Source organism: Acanthochromis polyacanthus, chromosome 11 (assembly GCF_021347895.1).
Source record: "Acanthochromis polyacanthus isolate Apoly-LR-REF ecotype Palm Island chromosome 11, KAUST_Apoly_ChrSc, whole genome shotgun sequence".
Lineage (NCBI taxonomy): Eukaryota > Metazoa > Chordata > Actinopteri > Pomacentridae > Acanthochromis > Acanthochromis polyacanthus.
In genome coordinates, this window is record NC_067123.1 from 23,386,075 (window position 1) to 23,409,451 (window position 23,377).

The window sequence follows — 23,377 nt, forward strand, 5'->3', positions numbered from 1 at the left end:
TGATTTCTCCAAAGAAGGTCTCCTGGCTGCTTTTTGTTTCGTCCTTTTTGTTTTCATGGATCGTTAGCTTTCCCATAAATTCATCACCAGTTCAAGCAGTCTTCCTGTTGTCAGTGTGCAAATTCTCAACTCAGAAAAGGAGTAATGTAATATTGTATCCCGCAGGAGTCTCAGATATTCTGTTAACTGAAACGGGAAAGTTCACCTAACCTTTACTGGAGCCGCTAATGTAAGTGATCAATCGTGTTTTGTTGTAATATGATAATGTTGAATGTAGAAGAAGTCATTTATCTGTGGTGACATCTTCAGTCCAGCAAACATGAATGTTTTTTGACACACTTCATCAACAGGTAATGTTTCTGAGATTTATTCTGCTGAGTTTTTCATGTGGCTGAGTTTAGAAAGAAGAGGGTATTTTAGCAATTATTCACACTTCATGTTATCAGCTGCCTTTTTAATGGAATTCTCTGTTCTCTGCAGCATATTAGTGCATTTCAGTTTCGATCAGCACTTACCGTGTTTGAACATTTTTCATTTCACTGTTTTTCCCGAGTTTCCCATTTGTGAAAGCAGAGTAGTGACACTTGAGTAGAGAGACCTGAATTATTTTGGCTCCACGCAGTCGTACAGTAATTAAAGTAAACCAGCATTTATAAGCCCAGCACAAGTCTCTGTGTATTTAAACTGTGGTAAATGTTCTTCTTACAGTCTATTGATACAATTCTATATGAGCATCTCTGAAGAATATGACAAGATGCTACTTTGTAACCTTTATTCATTTAGCACAGATAGGTTTTTGATATCCAATCAGATATTGGAAAAAGGCTGCGGGTGCTCAGTGACATTTTCAAGAAGCCTTGAATGGATCAAGGCCAAATATAGAGCATGGATCACAGGAGGTGTCATCTCTACTGTCATCGTCATTGATTGTCACTGTCAGAGCTGTTCGGTACGCCCGCGGGAAATAAACACAGCCATTATGGACTGTGTCTGTTTCACTTCTTGAAGGCACCTGTGCTATGTTTGGTCAGTCACAACCCCCGTCTCTGTGAGTAATTAAAATAATTCACCTGAGGTACGGTACTTCTCATCCTCCCAGAGTCTCAGTGTTTCTGCAAGCACTAAAGTGGCTCCCTCTTTGTCAGAGAAAAGTATTCACGTCAAAATAGAAAGAGAGCGTCATCCTTCTCCACTAAAAGTGTTTTAAGTAGCTCAAATCATCGACAGGCGGGTTGCTGACTTCAAGAGCAGTTAAATGACTGCTGTTCCTAAAACACATCACTTTACACCCACTGAGTGACAGAGCACTCTGGACGTGTAAAAGTCTAGTTTACACGGTTGCACTCGAGGAACAACTGTCCCTTAACCCCCTGTTGTCTGCAAAGGCCCTGGGGCCGTCACATCTTCATTTACAGGCACCAAAAAATATTGTTTCCTTGTCTGAAAAAAAAACTGAAATTCAGCATAAAATTCCCCAAATTTCTGAAAATTTGCAAAACTTTCAGGAAGAAAATTCCAATAATTCCTTAAAAGTTTCCCTTTAAAGTTTTTTTTTTTTTTTTTTTAAAAATCCCCCCGAATTTGGCAAGAAAATTCTTGTAAATATTTTCAAAAAAATGAATAAAAATCTTCCCAAAAAAATCCTAAAAATATCTATAGTGATTACATATATATTAGTAAACCTTCTAAGATTTTATTTAAGAACATTCACATAAAAATCAACCAAAATCCAGCAAATGTGAATGTTCCTAAAGAAACCTTTTTAGCAATTATTTTTTTCAACCAAAAAATGTTAAAATGATTTCCCAAAAATGTTGAAAATGTGGAGATCAGAAGTTTAACTGTGAAAATATATTTTTTTCCCGCATTTTCAAACTTTAAAACGGGTCAATTTTGACCCGCAGGACAACACGAGAGTTAAATGCTTGTTGCAGAGGAAAAACTACTGTTGAAAATCATGTTAGCACTTAAGTCGATGGTCATGCTTTGAATTATTGATGAATTATTTATCAAAATAGCAGCAAAATGGCAAATCACAAGTGGTAAATCCAAATTGCAGGGACTAAAATAAAAGTAAAGTGTCACTACATGCCATTTTAAAAGAAGCATTGTGGTGCTACAGAGACGGCCTAATTGAAAAGGGATGTAAAGGAATCTGCTGGTTAGGTACGGGCTCCAACAAAAACACAATAACATGGCCTTTCCTACTAAAATCATAACCTATATTACAATTGCAATAACTGCAAAAATGTGATTTTTCTTGCTTATCATTCATTTTTATATTGAATTCTAACGCGCACATGCCAATTTTTGGGCACGACGCATTTATAATTTATAATATATTCTAAAGTGTAAGAAACTAGTTTTCAGCAGTTTTTGTGAACCTGACTATATTCTCTGATGAACTGAAACATAATGATCACACACATATCTAATATGCTGCCAGTCCTGGACTTGTATGGACTTAACATGGCCTCTGAAGCTGTTCTGTTGCTGACACCTAGACTTTAACATCAGATCCTTTAACCCTCATGTTGTCCTGCTTTGCAAAACTGACCCGTTTTAAAATTGGAAATTGTGGGAAAAATGTATTTCCACAGTGAAACTCCTGACATCCACATTTTCAACATTTTTGGGAAATCTCTGGAAAAATTTTTGGTGGAAAAAAAGAAATGTTAAAAATGTTAAAGAAAATATTACAAGTTTTACTGATATATATGTAATCATTTTAGATATATTTAGGAATTTTTGGGGAAGATTTTTACTCATTTTCTGAAAATATTTACAAGAATTTTCTTGCCACATTTGGGGGATTTTTTTTTTTAAATAAACCTTATGGGAAATTTTTAATGAATTATTGGAAATTTCTCCCTGAAAGCTTTGCAAATTTTCAGAAATTATGGGAATTTTTTTTGCTAAATTTTTGGATTTTTTTTTCAAACAAAGAAACATTTATCTGTGCCTGTAAATGAGGACAACAGGAGGGTTAAGCCCTGAAGGTTGAGTCTGTGTGACTCCAGCACATCCCCTATACACACGTGGACAAAATTGTTGGTACCCCTCAGTTAAAGAAGGAAAAACCCACAATTCTCACTGAAATCACTTGAAACTCACAAAAGTAACAATAAATAAAAATTTATTGAAAATTAAATAATCAAAAACAGCCATTACTTTTGAATTGTTGATTAACATAATTATTAAAAAAAACAAACTAATGAAACAGGCCTGGACAAAAATGATGGTACCTCTATAAAAGATTGAAAACTATTTGACCAGAGTGACATGATTAACTCAGGTGTGTCATTTAATTGACATCACAGGTGTTTCCAAACTCATAATCAGTCAGTCTGCCTATTTAAAGGGAGACAAGTAGTCACCCTGCTGTTTGGTGAAAAGGTGTGTACCACACTGAACATGGACAACAGAAAGCGAAGGAGAGAATTGTCCCAGGACATCCGAAAAAAAATGATAGACAAACATCTTAAAGGTAAAGGCTATAAGACCATCTCTAAACAGCTTGAAGTTCCTGTGACAACAGTGGCTCATATTATTCAGAAGTTCAAGACCCACGGGACAGTAGCCAACCTCCCTGGACGTGGCCGCAAGAGGAAAACTGATGACAAATTGAAGAGACGGATCATTGGAATTGTATCCAAAGAGCCCAGAGCAACCTCCAAAGAAATTAAAGGTGAACTCCAAGGCCAAGGTACATCAGTGTCAGATCGCACCATTCGTCGTTGTTTGAGCCAAAGTGGACTTCATGGGAGACGACCAAGGAGGACACCACTGCTGAAAAAAAACTCATAAAAAAGCCAGACTGGAATTTGCAAAAATGCATGTTGACAAGCCACAAAGCTTCTGGGAGAATGTCCTTTGGACAGATGAGACCAAACTGGAGCTTTTTGGTAAGGCACATCAACTCTATGTTCATAGACTCAAAAACCAAGCATACGAAGAAAAGAACACTGTCCCTACGGTGAAACATGGAGGAGGCTCAGTAATGTTTTGGGGCTGCTTTGCTGCATCTGGCACAGGGTGTCTTGAAAGTGTGCAAGGCACGATGAAATCTGAAGACTATCAAGGCATTCTGGAGAGAAATGTGCTGCCTAGTGTCAGAAAGCTTGGTCTCAGTCGCAGGTCATGGGTCTTCCAACAGGACAACGATCCAAAACACACAGCCAAAAACACCCAAGAATGGCTGAGAGAAAAGCGTTGGACTATTCTAAAGTGGCCTTCTATGAGCCCAGATCTGAATCCCATTGAACATATGTGGAAGGAGCTGAAACATGCCATTTGGAGAAGACACCCATCAAACCTGAGACAACTGGAGCTGTTTGCTCATGAGGAGTGGGCCAAAATACCTGTTGACAGCTGCAGAACGCTCATTGACAAATACAGAAATCGTTTAATTGCAGTGATTGCCTCAAAAGGTTGTGCAACAAAATATTAAGTTATGGGTACCATCATTTTTGTCCAGCCCTATTTCATTAGTTTGTTTTTTAAAATAATTATGTTAATCAACAATTCAAAAGTGATGGCTGATTTTGATTATTTAATTTTCAATAAATTTTTATTTATTGTTACTTTTGTGAGTTTCAAGTGATTTCAGTGAGAATTGTGGGTTTTTCCTTCTTTAACTGAGGGGTACCAACAATTTTGTCCACGTGTGTATATAATGTCTAAGCTTACCGGTGCATTTCCTCTGTTCTTGTTGGTTTTTCCCAGACCGAGAGGCACAGTCCTCTGCTAGGCCTGCGCTCTCGTCCCTCTCTGGACGGTGGGAAGATGAGGGCGTCTGTCAGGATGACCCGATACCTGGAGTCCTGGGGAGCCGCCAAACCCTTTGCCAATCTCCACCATCGAGACAGCATGACCACAGACAATGGCAAGATTAACACTACAGTGAGCGATTTTTGTCTCTCTCTTACACCAACACAAATATTCAGCTCACTAATACATAGTCACAATCATTAACGGTCCGACTGCTGTTTTAGGACGTTCCAATGGGGCAGTACCACTTCCAGAGACGAGAAAGGTGAGCTGAAAGTAACGAGGACACACGTCTTCACACAGCGTTTCATCACATATGACACTAAAATGTCATCCCTTCTCCTCAATCCCAGGTCCAAATCCCAGAGGAGGAGGTTTGAAGAAGAACTCAATGAACGAATGATTCGCACCATCGACGGCATCAACTCGCAGAAGTAAGCATCACGTCTGCTGTATTTATTCTAAGATTTTCAGTATCATACAGCATAATGAAAACAATTCTTCTTTCTCAGCAATTAAGCCTAAAGTCAAACATAACATTTATTATTAGAGTATCATTTTTACCAGCAAGCAGCCATGAAACAAAAGATCAAAATCTAAAGACACCCTCTTGAGAAATAGCTTACTAATAAAAAAAACATGACAGACATGTACAAATGCCATTATTTGTGAAGACAAAACCAGAATGAGCTGAAAAGATTTTACGATAAACATATTCTTTTGAATGCATTAAGATGTGAGACTGACAGTATGACTCTGGTAATTCAATAAGACTCATTTCTATCGTGAAAAAAATGAGTTTGTAAATTACAGATATTCCGCAACAATATTTTGATTGTAATTTACCCCACAGCAGTGAAACTGAACATATTAAAATCTCTTTGGTATTCATGAAATAAGATAAAGCGATGCGGCTTTATTCTCTGAATATGAGTCGTGTTTCATAAAATTTCATAAAAACTGCAGATATTTTAAAGTTCTAATGCATATAAATAATGAAGATAAAAGCTGTAATGTTCATATTGAATTCATACATGGGTCTTTGCTTCAATATTGCATAATGAAGAGTTATAGAAACATTTTTATCTCCCTCATAATACCTCCCAGAGCCTGATTCTCTCTACTGTCTGTGTCACTTGTGTCTGCAGACAGTGGTTGAAGTCTGAAGACATCCAGAGGATCTCACTGTTCTTTCACAACAAAGCTTTGGAAAAAGAGGTAGGCGAATGCATACAAAGCACCAGCCAGCATTGTTCTCTGGGGAAACAAATCAATTGAACTGTATAAGTATCAGTGGATAGCGGGAAGTCGTTACAGAGACTGAGGACGACAGTCGATGTCCTCTGTGTGCTACTGTGTCTTCGGATTCCTATATTCATCATCTGTAGATTGTTTTTGCTTCACGCTTGTGTTAGTTTTACCTGTGTTTATACAACACGGCCTCATAATCCTGTTCGTTCAACGTTTTGTATTTTCTTCTCTCTACAGTACAGATCCACCACGTTACCTGCCTTCAAGTACTATGTCACCTGCGCCTGCCTCATATTCTGCTGTATATTCATAGTGCAAGTCCTCGTCCTGCCCAAGTAAGTCTGTACCACCTTTTTGCTCCGCACACTCCCCCCGTCGCAACTCCAACTGTGGCAGCGGCTCGATGTGAAAAAGCCATTTGACGCCAGCTGTCTCATCAACAGGACCATGCTGAAATGAAAGAGGCAGGGGAGCAAGAGGCAGAATGTTAAAAAGCCGATCGGGATAAAAGGGCACCGTGTCTGCTAGTGATTATAGATCAGGTGAATCAAAGTGTGGCGTCTCTTTAATGGCGAGGAGAGAAATTCACGGTCATGCTAATTTACTGCTTCTGGGAGCCAAAGGTGTAATTCAGCATCTGAGAGGCCATTGATTTTCTAATTCAACTCTCTCTCACTCTCTTTATCTTTGCTCTGTTAGTCGCAGCATCGCGCCGCACATTTAGACGTGACATCATCTGCTTTATGGCAGGCGTCCTTAAATCAGCCATATTATGTTTTATTTAGAAAGACCAATACACGAGCTAACTTCATTTTAAATCGACTCTACATTCCACTGTTACGACACCTAAGTGTACGTGAACCGCAGAATACATAATGTAGAATACATTAAAGCCTTCATTACATTTACAGCCATGGATGGCACTGCAGGGGGGGCCAAGAGATGCCAAGACAGTTAGATTAATGTGAGTGTGTGTGTTTGTTGCAGAACTGCTGTGCTGGGGATCTCCTTTGGCCTGGCATTCCTCCTCTTGGCTTTGATCCTGCTCCTTTGCTTCGCTGGTCACATTCTGGTGAGTTAGCATGGATTTATCAGTGAAAACACACACACACACACACACGCACGCACGCACGCACGCACGCACGCACGCACGCACGCACGCACGCACGCACGCACGCACGCACGCACGCAGCTTCATGCTTACATTCATGCTGCATGCTTCAGAGTAAAATAAACAGAAGCTGTGTAAAGCTCACCTACTTAGTACATACAGATGAGTGACAAATTAAAAGAAAAACCATAACCCCTGGCCCCTCCAGTGGACAGCTGCAAGGAATAATTCTTTAATCAATTAGTTGTTAACTACTAGATTAATCACTAACTACTTGAATTGATTATATAGTTAGGGTAATTTAAAAAAAAGTTAAAATTTTCAGAATCTAGCATCTTAAATTACATACTTTCTGGTTTCTTTCCTCCTCTATTGAGAAATCTAAATACATTTGGGCCCATAGGGCATGAGGGGTCCCTGAATGGATTGATAAAAATGCTGTGAATCAAATGCTATGGCCTTCACAGTCACCAAGTCTCACCCCAGTTAAACACGGGGGAAGATTTTTTGACTGAAGTGGTAATCATTGTCCTCCACCACCACCGTGAAAACACCAAATGAGGTAAAATCTTAGAAAAGAACAGTGTTCAACCATCCGCAAGAGTTCCAGACACTTAAAACGATTAATGCCAAGGAGCACTGGAGCTGTTCTGGCGGAATATGGTGGCACAACACCTTGCTAAGACACCGTGTTTTCCTTTAATTTGTCACCAGTCTTTTTGTGCAGGTTATGCAAAGCGTCATTCACACATTCCTAGATGGACAGTATCATTATAGTTTCTTTTGCTTTTGTGTCGAAAGTCTATCCCGGCAGAATAGTTTTGTATCTATGCCAATGACAGTAATTTTCCTACAGGGTAATCCATATTTTAAATATTTACTGTAGAAATACAAAGGAACTACAGTACATATAATACATCTAATTCATCATCTGCCATGCACACACACACACACAAAGAAACACATGGTTTATTCAGAAATTCTGCATTTAGAGCAGTGAGCCATATCTGACCTAATCTGTTCCAGTGATTTTTATGCATTCTCTGCATTCCCAATTTAGTCTCTTACAATTGTGGAAATCATTGAGCTGTTAGTTATCAGCTCAAAAGATTCAAGTCAGACAAATAAAGAGCTGACATTCTTAGGAGGTGATTGGTCGAACCAGTAACATCTACAGTCTTAATATTTGAGTATTATACAGACTAATCTACTGTATATTCTCCTTCATAGAAAAGCTCATCCAAACATTCACTGCTGTTGTTTTTTATTCAGCACAAGAGAACAGATGGGTGTTGTTCCCCAGCTGCCACAGCTACCTGTCACAGGTGTTTTATGGACAATCAATAAATGATTACTCCCCTAAGAACCAATTTCCTCCTTCTCAAGAGTGTATTATCTCCCAGTAAATGGGTCACTTTTAATTAATGGAGGGTTATCAATACCTTTTGATATGTCATGGCCTTCTTATCAGCTTTTCACACCGCTTCAATAAGAACAGGTCATGCTTCGTAGAATGACCATCAATTTAACAGTCCATGTGTTCCCAGTGAGAGCTGCTGTGGTCACTGATGAAAGGGCACACCGATACAATGAGAGGCCATGACATTATACGTCAAATGTATGCACGCTTTACCGAGATGCGCCTGGTTGGGTTTGTGTAAGTCATCATTAAGAAGTCCCGTTATAGGTAGGACATGCTCCGTTCATCTGTGGAGGAGTGCATTACACGATTACACATTTCTTGGAAAATGCCTCTTCAAGTGAAACAAGCTTGGCTGTTGCTAAGAGAAAGCAAAATCAGGAAGGAATATGTGCATTTTATGTACTCACCCTTGGCAAATAAAAATGAAATGTTCACTTTTGTTCATCTGCAAAGTGCGACTGTGTCAAAACTCAATCTGAATATGAGAGCTCATTCAGAATGAAAATGCTGCCCTGAAGGGTGAGAAGTGACCAAAAACTAGCAAACTGATATAAACTCAAAAATAACCGGAAAGTGTTTCCAGTTGGAGCTTTTGGATGAGAATTTTAAAAAAAATTAAAAAATTTCAAGCGAAAATGAAATTCTCTTATCCAGAAAATTGTTGATTAAGTTCCTTCAACATTAGCTGTGCATGATCTGTGGTTGTTGTCATTTAGTCCAACGGAATTAGCTGCCCTGAGCAATAAAGATAACAAATGTGAACTTTTAAATTGACTGAATTTCAACTCAAGCTTCCTTTTAATCAATCTGGGTCATGAGATGAGTCCCCAGAGAACAACAATTTTCAAGTTGTATGAGGAAAAGAAATAAAAGATTTCACTGAGTGGTATATTTTTATAGACGACCTCTCCCTCTTTATTTTATCTTTCAGTCATTATCTCTGTTTCTTTGCATCCACAGCAGGGAAGGAAGGGATCCTTCTGCTCTCTTACATGGTTTCCAACTTCATCGCGCATCATTGTCACCAATAACCCCTGGCTACGATTGGTCCTCACCATGACGACCACTGCTCTCATACTGGTGATGGCTGTCTTCAATATGGTGAGAAGCCAGTTCAAATGTTGTAAATGTGGTTTGTCCACTAGTTTCTGTAGCAGGTGACCATGGAACAGTCAGTAGTCATGGGTCAATGCCTGCCCTAATAGCAGCTGCAGTAGCACAGTGGACATTATTTATCTGGAGCTGAATGTATTATACGTACTATGTAGGAGGGTAGTAAAGAGTCAAACTTAAGCCCTGTTCAAATTATATACAACTTTAAAATAAGATTAGAAGGTTTTTTTTTTTATTTTTTAGAGGAAAATAATACAAATTTTAACTTATTTTCAATTATAATTGTTTTCTATACGCATCCAAACTCACTTTGACTGCAAAAAATGGTTTCTGTTTTCATTGAGCTTCAAACCAATGCCACTGGGACTGGATCATCAGGAGCTGTGAAGCCACACTAATATGAATTGTTTGACTATAAACTTCAAACGCTACCTCAAACTCAGTCACCGAAATGTTTTATGATGCCTTTAATAATGATCTTAAGGTTACCTGAAATGCCAACACCACCATCGAGACTTGATGCAGATAAAATCAACAGAATGAAACTAGGCTGATATCACTACCTGTCAGTCTCTGGCTACAGGGGTGAAAGGGCCACACCAGGAAAGGATGCTGGAGCAGGAGTGGATCAGCTGTGACATCAGTCCAGTGGTCTGATACAGCAAGCACCAACTCGGAAACTAACAGGAATTGAGGAATTTTGGATTTGATTGATTGAGAGTTCATGGTGTTCAGAGCAGAGACTGTAGACAAGAGCAGGAAGGACGCCTGGAACTGACATTACAAAGGGAGGTTGGGTGCCAGACCTTACAGATCAAGAGCAAGATTAAGGTGGTTAGATCTTGATTTTTCCTGGTAGGCAGGGAGTTAGTGCTGTGAGATCGACATGATGGGCAAGGTTGGAGTACCCAGTATTTCCTGATGTGGATTTGAAGGTATGAACCTAAAGTTGCCAAAACAAACGTTACAAGACCCAAGAGAGGATAGTTCTCTCTGCTCTCAGAACATGGTCAGGACAGAGCAGGAAAAGCCTAACACTGGTGGTGAGTGCAGCGGGAGTCGAAAACAACTTGGAGTACCCTGTGTTGTGGCTGGTCTCTAGAGGAGTTGTTTCAGGACCAGGAAGCTGATCCTGACATTGTACCGATCAGGTCATAAGTGGAGACCAGTGGAGAATGCCCCCCATGGGTAACAGTCTCACCATGCAGTCCAGCCACAAAGACACACTGGAGCCAGTGGAAGCAGCTGTACATCTGAGATGGAATACTGGTTGGGCTCTACTGTTTGGATGGCATCCAGTTTTACCCACAGATTGGACTCCCCCACGTCTTCCAACTCAATGTCATGAAGAAGATGCGTGAAGGAGAGGCAGGTGGGTAGCCTAGCCGCGCTAGACAACCCACGGCAACAAATTTAATTCTCTGCCAGGGTGGGTCTAGCACGTTAAAGTACGGCGGCCCGCGGGCGGGCCGTTTTTTTTATCGGTATACGCTTTTTTAAAATAGAAGGACACTGCAAACACGATTATACAAACACTATACACACATAGAAAGCTGAGATTCTCATGAATCCGCCGGTATAAACCACTTTCAGATGTGATTACCACAGCGGGTAATATAAACACATTTATCCAACAAACAACAAGTCATGTAAACGTGCACAGCTCACCTGTCGACGCAGTTTGGACGCTCGTTTCTGGTCATAAAAGAAGATAATCCACAAAAACCGGCCAGAACCCAAGCTTAGCCATCCAGAGGAAACAATCCAGTATAATACTTTGGCCAAAACATGTCTCGAAATAGGTAAAAAATCCAGAAAACGATCGGCTCCGTGCGCGTGCACGCGGCGCGTGGTGGCGCTGTGCGTTTCATATTCACTGCATCTTTCTATTATAACTTTATCATACACGGTCCTATTCCCTTTGTTCGCGATTCAAAATGGATACTGGAAGCTTCTCTTCCGCCTCAAACCGGACTTCAACCAATCAGGTGACTCGTTTCCGCCTACTTCGGCGATATAGCCAACCATGGCCCAGTCTGACAGATATCGATTACATCACTTGATTGACTTGTTTCTCAGCAAATCACGCCGGAGGAAACGTTAGATTGACAGGCCTGGTAGCCAATGAGCTTGCTGAATGGCTTGAATATAAATCCCGCCTCTGCCAGCGGCTTTATATGATATTTCATTCGTGAGCTCCGTGCTCCACCTGCTGTTTCTCTGTATTCCTCTCAATCTGTGTGTGTGATCGACACTGAAGCCTATCTGAAGTGATTTTTTGAGTTCTTTATGAGTTTTTGGAATGAAAATGAAGTGAAAATTAATTTATACCATTCTGTAGAGAGTGTGCACAGTGTATAAAGATTGTATCCAACATTGACAGGGGCGGAGCATATCAGTACAAATACATGTGTGAAACACTCATTTCTTGTAGTATTGCTCTGAAATTTTGACCTGAACTATGTAAGACCCCAGGCTTTTGCAATATTGTGTTTTCAAGCTCTTACAGTGCTGCCACACTGATTTTCAGGTGTTTTATTAGGGAAAAAATGTAGGCGAGAAAACAATTCATCCTAATTCAGTGTGTGCCAACATGAAATACTCTGTGCCAGTAGCACCTAGAGTAATTCTGACTGCACTGGGTGAAAATTCAGGTTGTCAGCTTTCAAATGAGACCCCAACCATGCATGTACTCCAAACAGTTCAAGAACAGCATTCAATTTACTTTCTGTAAATCTCAGTAGAAATTTCGGGCGGAAATTGCCCACCCCTTAAAGGGCTAGTTAACCTCGGTAAGCCTCGAGGTTGGATGCTCTTAAAACTGGCCGACGAATCAACATGAAGTGTAGAGTCAGAAGGCGGGCGTAACTAAGTGACGACAGAGGCGCGATGATTCTGACAGAAAAAAACGGAAACAACCATAGAAACAAGGATAGACAAGAAGATGGCTGCGCACAATAAACAGTTATCTTTCGACTCGGCTTTGGCCACAGCCCTTAAAGATTTGAAGCTGAAATTCAACTTGAAAGATAAACAATGGACGGCACTGAAGTGTTTCATTGAGAAGAAAGACGTATTTCACCGAACTCCCGCATCCTCTGATTTCCGGCACTCTAGGAACTACATCAGCCTATTTGTTGCAGTGATTGGTTGTATACCTACCCAGTTGCTGCAGAGTGATTTGAAAGACAACCTTTTAGCCCGCCTCCCTCCCTGTCGAGAGTTCCTAGACCCTTGCGTCTTCAGACCTGGGTCTAGCACGGCTAGGCTAGCTGGTGGGCGCTTTGGTGTGGAACACACTGTAGCCTGTCTGCACACCATTTCTGGTTCCGAATGAGAAAGGATGTTGCCCTCTGATGTGTCAATGAAGTGATCGTGCTTGAAGAGGAACACAGCTGGACACGATCAGAGGGAAAACGTAACAACAAATCCCCAAACAGTGAGTTTTAGAACCTACATAAGAGATCTCTGAAGAGGAGAACAACAGCCATGATTTGCAGATGTGAAGAGGCTGGTGCAGCAGCGATGTGGTGAATGTGGAGCGGGCAGAATGAATGAATGCTGCCTCAGTTATAAAGTGCATTAAGTGGATGGACTGGACTGAAGTAGCGAACCGTTGGACGGAGAAGAGGCTTCTGACTGGCTGACTCCATGCCAGCTGAACTAAGCTCCAAATAATTAAAAAGTTTTTAATCAAGAACTGACCAATGCAACTGTTCTGTCTGATGTGTTAGTTTTTTGTGGAGGACCCTGGAGGATCAATGGAGGACGTCCTGACAACTGCTCCACCTGTCAATCGAACCAATGACAGCCTGTTGGACTACATGGAAGAAAACACAAGCGAAAACAAGTTTTACCTGCCAGTAAGTACAGTATTAAGAGGTTAACAACATTAGCTAAAGAGAAGATATTTCCCAGCTCACCCAGCTTACATTAGTTGAAACGTATCTAAAACATCATCAAAAAACAAAAAATTAGGAATTTGTGCTTGTACTAACTTCTTTAGTTATTTCATTTCAATCACACACAGTTCACTCAAATGTTGAACGAAAGATAAATTCAGTTGCTAAGTAAGAAGAGTAATTCAAAGAGACAGTTTCAAAAGAAAGCTTTTGTATGGCTGTTCTGTTATACATCTGTAGAGTCAGTGAAAGTCACTTTAGAGAATGATGACTTACATAAACATCTTAAATCACCAGTGGCGCTATACTGTCAGGATTATTCCTAAAGATCAAAGCTGTTATTCGTTGTCCTGTGTATTCTCAACAAACATGGTTTTCATGCTCACATTAGCTCCCAAAATCACCATTTAGTTTGTTGCAAACTCTAGCTATTTTCTTTCTTCATTCTTCTATGTCGACTGACTCAACACCTATACAAATAAAGCCCTATTTCCATCTTTTTTCTCAACTTGATACATTCTTTGTATGTCTCATACACATACTACAACATACACATTTTTTTAAATCTGTATCTCTGTCCACAGTATTTCATCTACTGCTGCATACTGGGCCTGGTATCGTGCTCGGTGTTCTTGAGGATCAACTACGAGCTGAAGATGGTGGTAATGTTAGTTGCCGTGGTGATGTACAACATCATCATTCTCCAGACACATTCCTCTCTGCTGGATGGATTTAGCCAAGCGTTGTACCCCACTGAACAACTAGATAGGTACCTGCACACACTCTTTCTCTCCTTTTATAACACACTCTCTCTGCATCCTAATGTAGGCAATGATGAAACAATTATTGGGCCCACTTAAGGTCAATATTATCTGCTCGAAACCCTCCGCTCTGCAGCCTGTAGAGCAAGTGAGTTCACTTATATAATAGCACAACTAAAACTTAAAGTCAATCGACCTATGACATATGACATTATCTGGCAGCTCTATCGTACCAACCACAGACATCAGAGACATTTATTTACCCCATTATCATGCCCGTATGGATTTTTATGTGTTCAAAGACATGATCTTGAGACTGCAGTGTAGCAATAAGCAGATTCCGACTGTCAGATATTCATACATCACATAATGAGGAACCAATCCTGTCAACTTGCAGAGAGGGGCTTTCTGTATCAATAGTCTTCTTGAGAATTGGATTGTAGTTGGAGCATGCAGGGCTGACATTGACCATTCACATTTCCTCGAACCAACTATTTCCACAAACTGACAAAGCCTGAAAGGTTTCCCTCCTGCGTAACTTATCATGTAGCTACTTCTTAGAATGAGCGTACTTACACAAACTAAGTAAGCTGTGTAGCTGGATAATAAAAGAAAAGTCCTTGTCCTTGTGCTTCTTTGAAGTAACAGAAATGGTTAAAAGAAAATTAAACTATATCAAAGGAGAGGAGAACTTAAGACTTCCTTTCCTGTGTTGTGTAGTCTACCAATCAACAGTTGTTTTTCAAGAAGAAGTATTCCCCTGCAGTGGAGAACACTTCTGATGGTATTGAGGAGGTCCGAATACAACTTCATATTTTACTAAGCGTACCTAGATACAGCAATCTGGCACACCTAAACCATTTGGATTTCACAGAAGTAAAGGACTCTCAGTCTTTCATGATAAACTTGACAACAGCTCTGTGACATTCTGCTGTTTTTCCTGAGTCATTCTCCCTTGTTTGGCGATTGTAAATGGGTTTTACTTGGATGTCTGATTTTCACCTGACAGTGAAGCAGAGGCTGCCGCTTGACTGAAGTCGTTGATGGAGATATTAAATTCATGTCATGTCACATTGCAGAAGTGCTTAAATCCATGACAACAAATATGACATGGCAAACACTAACTGTACAGACGTATTTATTTAAAATGAACTAGTGTTGTTGTCTGAACTTTTAGCTTCACTTCTCCACGTGGCATCTTCATTGGACCTAGTGGGGCTTTAAGGCTCCATTGTTCTTCTTCAGTAAAGCTATCAAACATGCTGCACTGTTTTATATTTATGGAGCGTTGCACTTGTGAGGGTTTCATAGGGTTGCTGGTGTTACCTTCTTTGCACATGACCACTGCTGGACACAAATTACATGTAGATACACTGTTGATAAATCTAGAAAAGTGAGGCCCAGCTTTTCAATGGCACATGCTGTCTGTCATTAGCAGCCAGCATGTGCCACTGCGATATAGGAATGCTATTGTAATTGGTCATGGCTTGATTTATGTGTGTTGGCTTTACAAAAGATGTTGTCATGGTGCCCTTTTACTAGCCAAACCCACGCAATTCTCTCTACTTGAAAACACAGAAATGCTCTCCACCTCTGATTGCTACAGTACTAAACAGTAAGAGGCTCCACCAGGTGGTGCCGGGAGGTACTGCAGCTAATCTACAGTAGATGAATAGTGTATTATCTAGGAAAATGGTATCCGATCGAAACTTGGTATCAGCAGATACGAAATATTAAATGAGTTGGATTAACCCTTAAAAAGCCGGGACCGAGTATACTCGTTACCGCTTACTCGTACACACAGCCGAAACCGAACATTCTCGGCTCAACACGTGTGACTTGTTTATGATTGCTAATTAACATAAAATATGCACACACTCGTATGTTTAAGTCGACCAATGGTAAGATATAAACGTTGGCTCCAAATTTGCTTATTTCAAACGATAAAGCCGTATGAGCCGTTATAATGAAACCGCAATTACGAAGCTCTTATCGGGGTCGCGTATCAGCCGAAATTCAAAATGACGAACGTCTACGACAATGCGACCTCGCAAGACTTGATCGATATTTTTATGGATTAGGTGGTTTTAGTATATGTTTTAGTATACGTACTTCTCCAGAAACATGGCCTTGTAAGGGTTAAATCATGAACAGCAAACCTCAATCGAGTTTTCCTAGTTTTAAGATGTTTATCCATTGACCACAGACGTACTTAAAGGTAAGTTTTGGCCACTTTCACCTAATGACCAAAAAGACATTCAGATGGTGAAAACACAGTAGAGGCCTGTGATGCTAAAGCTGGGGAAGTCACTGGTCCCAGTCTGAGCTGCTTTAATTGAGAAACTTGTAGAGCATTTGTTTGAATCAAACGTCTGATTAAACGCCTGTGTTTGTCCATCTGTTTCTGGGAGATAAAGGCTTGTCCTCAGTCGCCTAACGCCAAGAAGTCTGTGCATGTCCTTAAGCAGTTTAGACATAAAGTTCATGCCTCAAAAATCCACCCGTGAAAAAAACAAACAAATAAGCCAAAAGGCAACAGTGTAGGTCCTGACAGATTTCAAGGGGCAACACTTCTGGGTACTCTTTTGCATAATCAGTAACAACCAGCAGCATGAATGTGCTGCCTGATTTGCTCTTCTCCACTGGACCTGGGAAAGACTGATGCTGAGGTAGCAATAGCACATATGACTGTCGATCAAGTGTAACCCCTGGAGAGGAGGATGATGAATGACAGAGTGAGACACAGTGGTTTGTGTTGATGGAGCTGGATTCATTTATCACATTTGACTGACAGCCAGAGTCTCAGTGCTGAAGAAATCTCATTATGCAAAAAGTTTTCAAGGTTGGTGAAAGTAATACTTTTTTAAAACTCTATTATTTCTGTCTTTGCTTCTCTTTCTCACCTTCCCCTCTATTAGCATGATGAGCGAACTGCCTTTGCCAAACTAAATAAACAGGAATAGTTATGAAGTACTAAATAAAAAGGAAATAGACCAGGATTGCCTAATGAATCAGTTTTATTTCGTGAGAAGTAGTAATTTACACTTCATTACCTCAGATATCTTTGAATGCACAGCCTCTGTTATGAATTCATGTCATCAAATTGGATGTCTACAGTTTGGTGAGCTGAGTTTATATATATATTTTTTTTACAATATTAAGTTTAAGATGATACATGGAAACTACACGAATGCTGCACAGCGCCACATTACATGATCTCATAAACCAAATCTTAGAGGAACTAAAGAATATTTTTAAAATGTTTAATTGTATATTAGTGAGCCACTGATATCAACAGCAAACAGATAGAAATAATAACGAAAACCTCAAAGGACCTACCAGCTGTTGTTCATGTTTGTACCTAAATCATTTGCACATGTGCATTGTCGCATATTTAAAAAAGAAAGTCTCAGAAATTCCAAGAAGTCATTTAAAGCTGTTCATACTGTAGAAAAATCAGCTAGCAGAATAAGGATGTTATTCTGGACACATTTGGAAGGAAGTAAAAACAGAAGTGTTGTTTAGTAGATTTTCACATTGTAGAGGTAAGATAAAAAGAAATAGATATCTGGAGAGTTGGTAAATGATACAGTTGGCACTAACATAACATGTACATACATAAACATTTCATAAGAGATCATTAGGAAGTAAAGAACTTCATTTACTGCAGGAACACATGCAGAGGTAATAAAAAGTAATTTGGGAATTAGAGTCCAGTGAGAAGCAACATCACAGAGGGGAGTTCTAGATGAATGTAGGAGATGAGGATAGGATCCCCAGAGTCTATCGCTGCCGGCGATGGAGCAAAGTTAGCTGACTGATTGAGACGCCCCGAACCGCCCCGATAAGGTGGAGATGGGGAGGAGGAGTTATGCACAGAAGGGCTGATTGGGCTGAGAAACATAACGAGGTGATTTTCTTCGTGGGAAAACAGTAGTGCTGAAGGGAATAGAGCAGCAGGAACAGAGAGAGAAGCTGAGGGAACAAATCTTCCTCATTAAACTTTCACATACAGCTTCACTGAATGGCTTCTAAAATAAACACAAGCAAATGATTGTCTGTCTCTCAATATGTTCTCCTGCTGTCACTGAAGATGTGTCCATTTAAAAACAAGTTACAATTATGCAGTCATAGTCACAATAATTTTTTAGTAAATTTTACTGAAAGCTGCAGTCGGCACACATTTGTGAAAGACTAAAAAGCTGAAAGAAAGAAATATATGGCCCTCCTCCTGCAGCTTTTTCTTCTGTTCTTAGACCCTCCCACCACAGGAACACATGCTTTCAACACGTAAAAATAGTCAAACTAAAGTCACCAGAGGTTTAGATTCAAACCTCAGTCCCTCAAGTAAAAATCCATCTAACCCACTGCACCACCATATCCCTGCTATCAGTTCTATTTCATCTGACCAACCTGTGATTGGCTGAAACCTGTCACAAGCTAGATTGTCTAAATCCTGAAAACGAAGCCAGGAAAAAGGTGCAGAAGTTGAACTTAGTGAAAGGACACTATAGATTTTAAATAAATTTGCTCTATCAAGGGCTGTTTTCAGCTGAGAATGAATACATTTTTGATACACTCGTAGGTATTTTCCTCAGCAGGAGTAACATATGTCAGGCATCGGACACACAAACGGCACGTCTTTGTATTTCTTAGTGGGATAAATATAGAATATAACCAGAGTAGCCTAAATGTTGAAAGTACTTTATCTCTGTGTTTCCAATAAAAAAGTAACGAATGAAAATCAGAGCCATAGTTTCTCTGCCTAAGCAAAGTTATGTGATGATCGGCGTACATTTGTCTGTCTGTTTTTCTGACTGTTAGCAACATTACTCAAAAACAGATTAACGGATTTGGATGAAATTTTTAGGGAAGGTCAGAAATGACACAAGGACCAGTTGATTAGATTTTGGCAGTGATACGGCTTATAATCTGGATCCACGGATTTGTTAAAGATTTCTGTATTGCGAGATGGCGGCACGGCGGCAGTCTATGACAAGTGAACGCTACGTCAGCTGCCTGCTGACAATCACGTGATTGCGATCCCACTACAAATCGACCGCTGTGGACTTATCGGGACTTATGTGTCGGAACTTATACAAGGAACAACTGATTAAATTGTGGGGGTATTTCTGACTCCCATCAATTCCCACCGCTTGCTGCATATTTAGGTCACACGATTCTGTATCCATACATAACGTACACATGCTTAACACACACCTGTGCTCAGTGCAAGGTGATTTTTTATTAAAGATTTCATCTGTTGGAAATGATACGACGACAGAGCAGCCTTGGCAGATTACTGAGTGCTTTTCTTGTTATAATTGTGGTTCTCTCTCTGTTCAGACCAGGCGTCCTGAAGGATCTAAAGACCATGGGTTCTGTGTCTCTGTTCATCTTCTTCGTCACACTGCTGGTGTTAGCAAGGCAGGTGAGTAGCTTTCCCACCACACTGACATCCTTGGACATCACTGTGAAATAGAAAAACCTATTATATTTGGGTCATTCTTCTCAGAGGTCTTATTAGTGTTTGAGCATTCACCCAGCAGAGGAGAGATTTCATACCAGAGGATTTGAACTGGCGTTTTGCAGAAGGGATTTTACATGTACTGTAAGTGAATCCGTGTTGAAGGATTTGGCTCAGTTTACTCAAAGATCAAAAATATTTGATCAGATGGAGGTTTTCATAGTGTTGGAGCAGCCCTCCTGGCCCACTGCCTCCATCTCCCCTGCCCACCATCCTCACTTCAGATGAGACCTAAGCTCAGCTGACACAGATTTGGTGCGGATGTTTTATCTTTTTTGGGGTACCATCCATCATCTGTGACCTCAGAGCAGATGTTCTGCACAGAAAGAACCCCTCGAGCTTCTGTACCCAAAACTAGGACTCTCCTGAGAGCCGCGTTTGGTCCAAACAGCGCCATGTGTTGTTCTCATTCTGGGTCACTGTCACCAGAAGAGAGGGGAGCTTTTGTTTTGGAAACACGATTTTGCTGTGTAAAACTCTTTGCTGCGTACTTATTAAGGAGTAATTGGATTCATTCTTCCAGATGCCGTTTGGCTATAAATTAGCGTAGAACAACGCTTCATCAATTATCACCAACACATTTCTGGAAACGGGTCAAAAAGGTTTTCAAAGTGGTGTTGGCCAAGTACGTAAATCAGTGCCGGAAATGTTTTTTTTTTTTATGCTGTTCGCCTGCTGTTATCAAATTTGCCTCGCAAAATTTTAATTATCAGTCCTAATGAGCTCTTTTCCAGCCACTTAGTCAGAGGGAGGAGAAAGCAGGTTAAAAGAAACAAGGCATCTGTAATTCATCCCTCAAGAACAGATGCGCAATGGAGCAAAACTCATTTACAGGCTCGTTAGCTGGTTTTTAAACAGCATCTGGAATGAGCTCCGTTTCTTCTGGCCTACTTTCTGGACTTGTGGAGGTACTGGAACTCCTCTCTCCAGAAGAGAAGCAAGTGCTCAAACTGTGCATCCCTATATGCAGACGTCCATAAATGGTTCAGACTGACTGTCCTCAGAGGGCTGGAAGCTAGTCTATACTTTTATTTCAGCCTCGAGCTATCAACACCACAGCACAAGATCTCAACACAGAGCTGTACAGGCCTCCACTGTTGGAGTCGTCTAAATTGGCACCGCACTCTAATCTGAAGGGAAACATATTCAGTGCACAGATACATCATTCAGACCGCTAACAACACATATGAAGTACCTCTCACAGGAGACTAAAAACACTCTCCCACACACATCCACACACTGTAGTGGCCAGCCCACAAGTTGCCTGGAGCTCTCAGATAGATATGAGCATAATGATGGTGCGTTCAGGGGACCCTGTGTGATGCACACACTTCTGGGATGGTTTGACCTCGATATGTGAGTCTTCCTACATACTTAGATGTGTCTAAAAGTCCTTCAAGCATGAATCACCAAAAGGAAAAAAGAAGCGGTGGCTATTTTTTATGCAAAACAGTCCGCTTCGCTTACTATTTCCTTGAGCCATAATAGCGGAGCTTCTCGCATTGTTTCATTGTCATCTTATTGGAACGTTAATTTTCTATGAATATCAAGCATGCCCTTTAGATTCAGTTGGTTAGGTTTTCCTAGAGATCCCATAACTTTCCATTTGATGGTGATGATTAGAACAGGACACAGACAGCCTATCTCTGAGAAACACATTCATACCGTGGACACATTTCTGGAGCCGCAGGTCTAAACAAGGCTGTTTTTTTTTGTTTACATCTGGTCTGTGCTGGCATTCATGCTACAAAAATGAATATCTGCATCAACATGAATTAAAAAAATCACTTTCTCCTCATTTAATATTTTTTTCCCCTGCTTTTGGTGTTTCTACTGAGAGAGTGTAGGGTGTGAATGACGCAGGTGTCTCTTTACTCTGTGTCCTCCTGTAACAGAATGAATATTACTGTAGGTTGGACTTCTTGTGGAGGGACAAGTTCAAGAGGGAGTGTGAGGAGATCGAAACCATGGAGAACCTCAACCGGGTTCTGCTGGAGAACGTTTTACCCGCTCACGTCGCCGAACACTTCCTAGGACGCAACTGGAAAAATGAAGTGAGTGAAAGAAGATGATAGGTTCACTGAATTCATGTCAAACTGTGGCATGTTAAATATTTTTGTTTCTGTTTACACTACCGATGAAGGCAACTGGACTTATTCTTGTGTTCTCAGCAATGATACAATGACTGAGCAGCTTTGGCGGAGTGCTGCGCTCTCTGAGTACTTTTCTCGTTCCATATCTATTCCTTTATAGTTTTGATGTCTTCAGTATGAATCTACAATGTGTAAAATGACCAAATAAAAAACACTGAATGAGAAGATGTGTCCAAACTTTTGACTGGTAGACGATATATTACAGATTCAGTTGACATTTTAGGAAATACACTTGTTTACTTCAATAAAAAATCGTCTTTATGAAGAAAAATAACTTAGCTGGATTGTGTCCAAAGGTCTACCTGTTTAAAAAATTGTACTCCCATCCTCTACTTATTTTCATACATAAAATGTGGGCTCCAACTGAAGCCTGCTTTGATTTTATCATTTTCACAAATAGCATTTATCAGTTCCTGTTTCAGTGTACCCATGAATGACATTAATGGGGAAAAATACTCTCAGGAAAGTCGTCTTTCTTGGCTTTCCTTGTTGATTTATGATATATGTGTTTCATGTCTGTATGCTGACATTTGTCTGAGTTTTAATGTGCCTGTCCCTTTCACCTCAGCCACTATCTCATTTCTGTCCTCCTCAGCAACCCCCTCACAGCTCTCCCAAGCTCCTCTGCAGCGATGAACCTCCCAGTAAAAACATGTGGCTCAGTCTGTACAAAAAAACAAGTAGATAACAGCACTTTGAGAGGCTTATGTGTTGGAGCCAGCAGAGTCTTGAGAAAATGTCAGATTTTTATGTTTCAAGTTTTTGTAGGAATTAAACAAAATTTTAAAAAGGGTCTGACTGACTACCTGTTTCCACTCCTCCGATTTTAACTAGCTGTCTGCAGCAGCTTCATATTTTTCATGCAGACATTAGAGTGGTGCTGACTCCCTCAAACTGTCTGCAATAAAGCAAAGACGGAGATTTCCTACAATGTCAAGCTACCCCTTTAACCCTCCTGTAGTCTTCATTTACGGGCACCAAAAATATTGTTTCCTTGTCTGAAAAAAATCCAAAAATTCTGCAAAAAATTTCCCCAAATTTATGAAAATTTGCAAAGCCTTCAGGAAGAAAATTCCAGTAATTCCTTAAAAGTTTCCCTTAAAAGTTTTACTTTAAAAAAATCCCCCAAATTTGACAAGAAAATTCTTGTAAACATTTTCAAAAGATGAGTAAAAATCTTCCAAAAAAATCCTAAAAATATCTAAAGTGATTACATATATATATCTGTAAAACTTCTGATATTTTCCTTAAGAACATTCAGATAAAAATCAACCAAAATCCAGCAAATTTTTTTTAACATTTCTTTTTTCCACCAAAAAATATTCAAAGATTTCCCAAAAATGTTGAAAATGTGGACATCAGAAGT

At 40.1% G+C, this 23,377-nt stretch overlaps 1 protein-coding gene across 2 annotated transcripts in view; it reads left to right on the forward strand.

Moving 5' to 3' along the window:
• The window catches only part of adcy2b (adenylate cyclase 2b (brain)), a 70,958-nt gene that overhangs the window by 32,609 nt on the left and 14,972 nt on the right, over nt 1–23,377 (forward strand). The window contains exons 10-20 of one of the 2 annotated variants that reach the window (XM_022205385.2): nt 4,726–4,902; nt 4,995–5,035; nt 5,124–5,204; nt 5,919–5,988; nt 6,259–6,356; nt 7,009–7,093; nt 9,519–9,656; nt 13,403–13,531; nt 14,155–14,339; nt 19,678–19,762; nt 21,754–21,912. In XM_022205385.2, the coding sequence (XP_022061077.1) occupies nt 4,726–4,902; nt 4,995–5,035; nt 5,124–5,204; nt 5,919–5,988; nt 6,259–6,356; nt 7,009–7,093; nt 9,519–9,656; nt 13,403–13,531; nt 14,155–14,339; nt 19,678–19,762; nt 21,754–21,912 (1,248 nt within the window). Of the gene's footprint in view, nt 1–4,725; nt 4,903–4,994; nt 5,036–5,123; nt 5,205–5,918; nt 5,989–6,258; nt 6,357–7,008; nt 7,094–9,515; nt 9,657–13,402; nt 13,532–14,154; nt 14,340–19,677; nt 19,763–21,753; nt 21,913–23,377 lie in introns of both variants that reach the window. The other variant, XM_022205384.2, reaches the window with a different exon arrangement.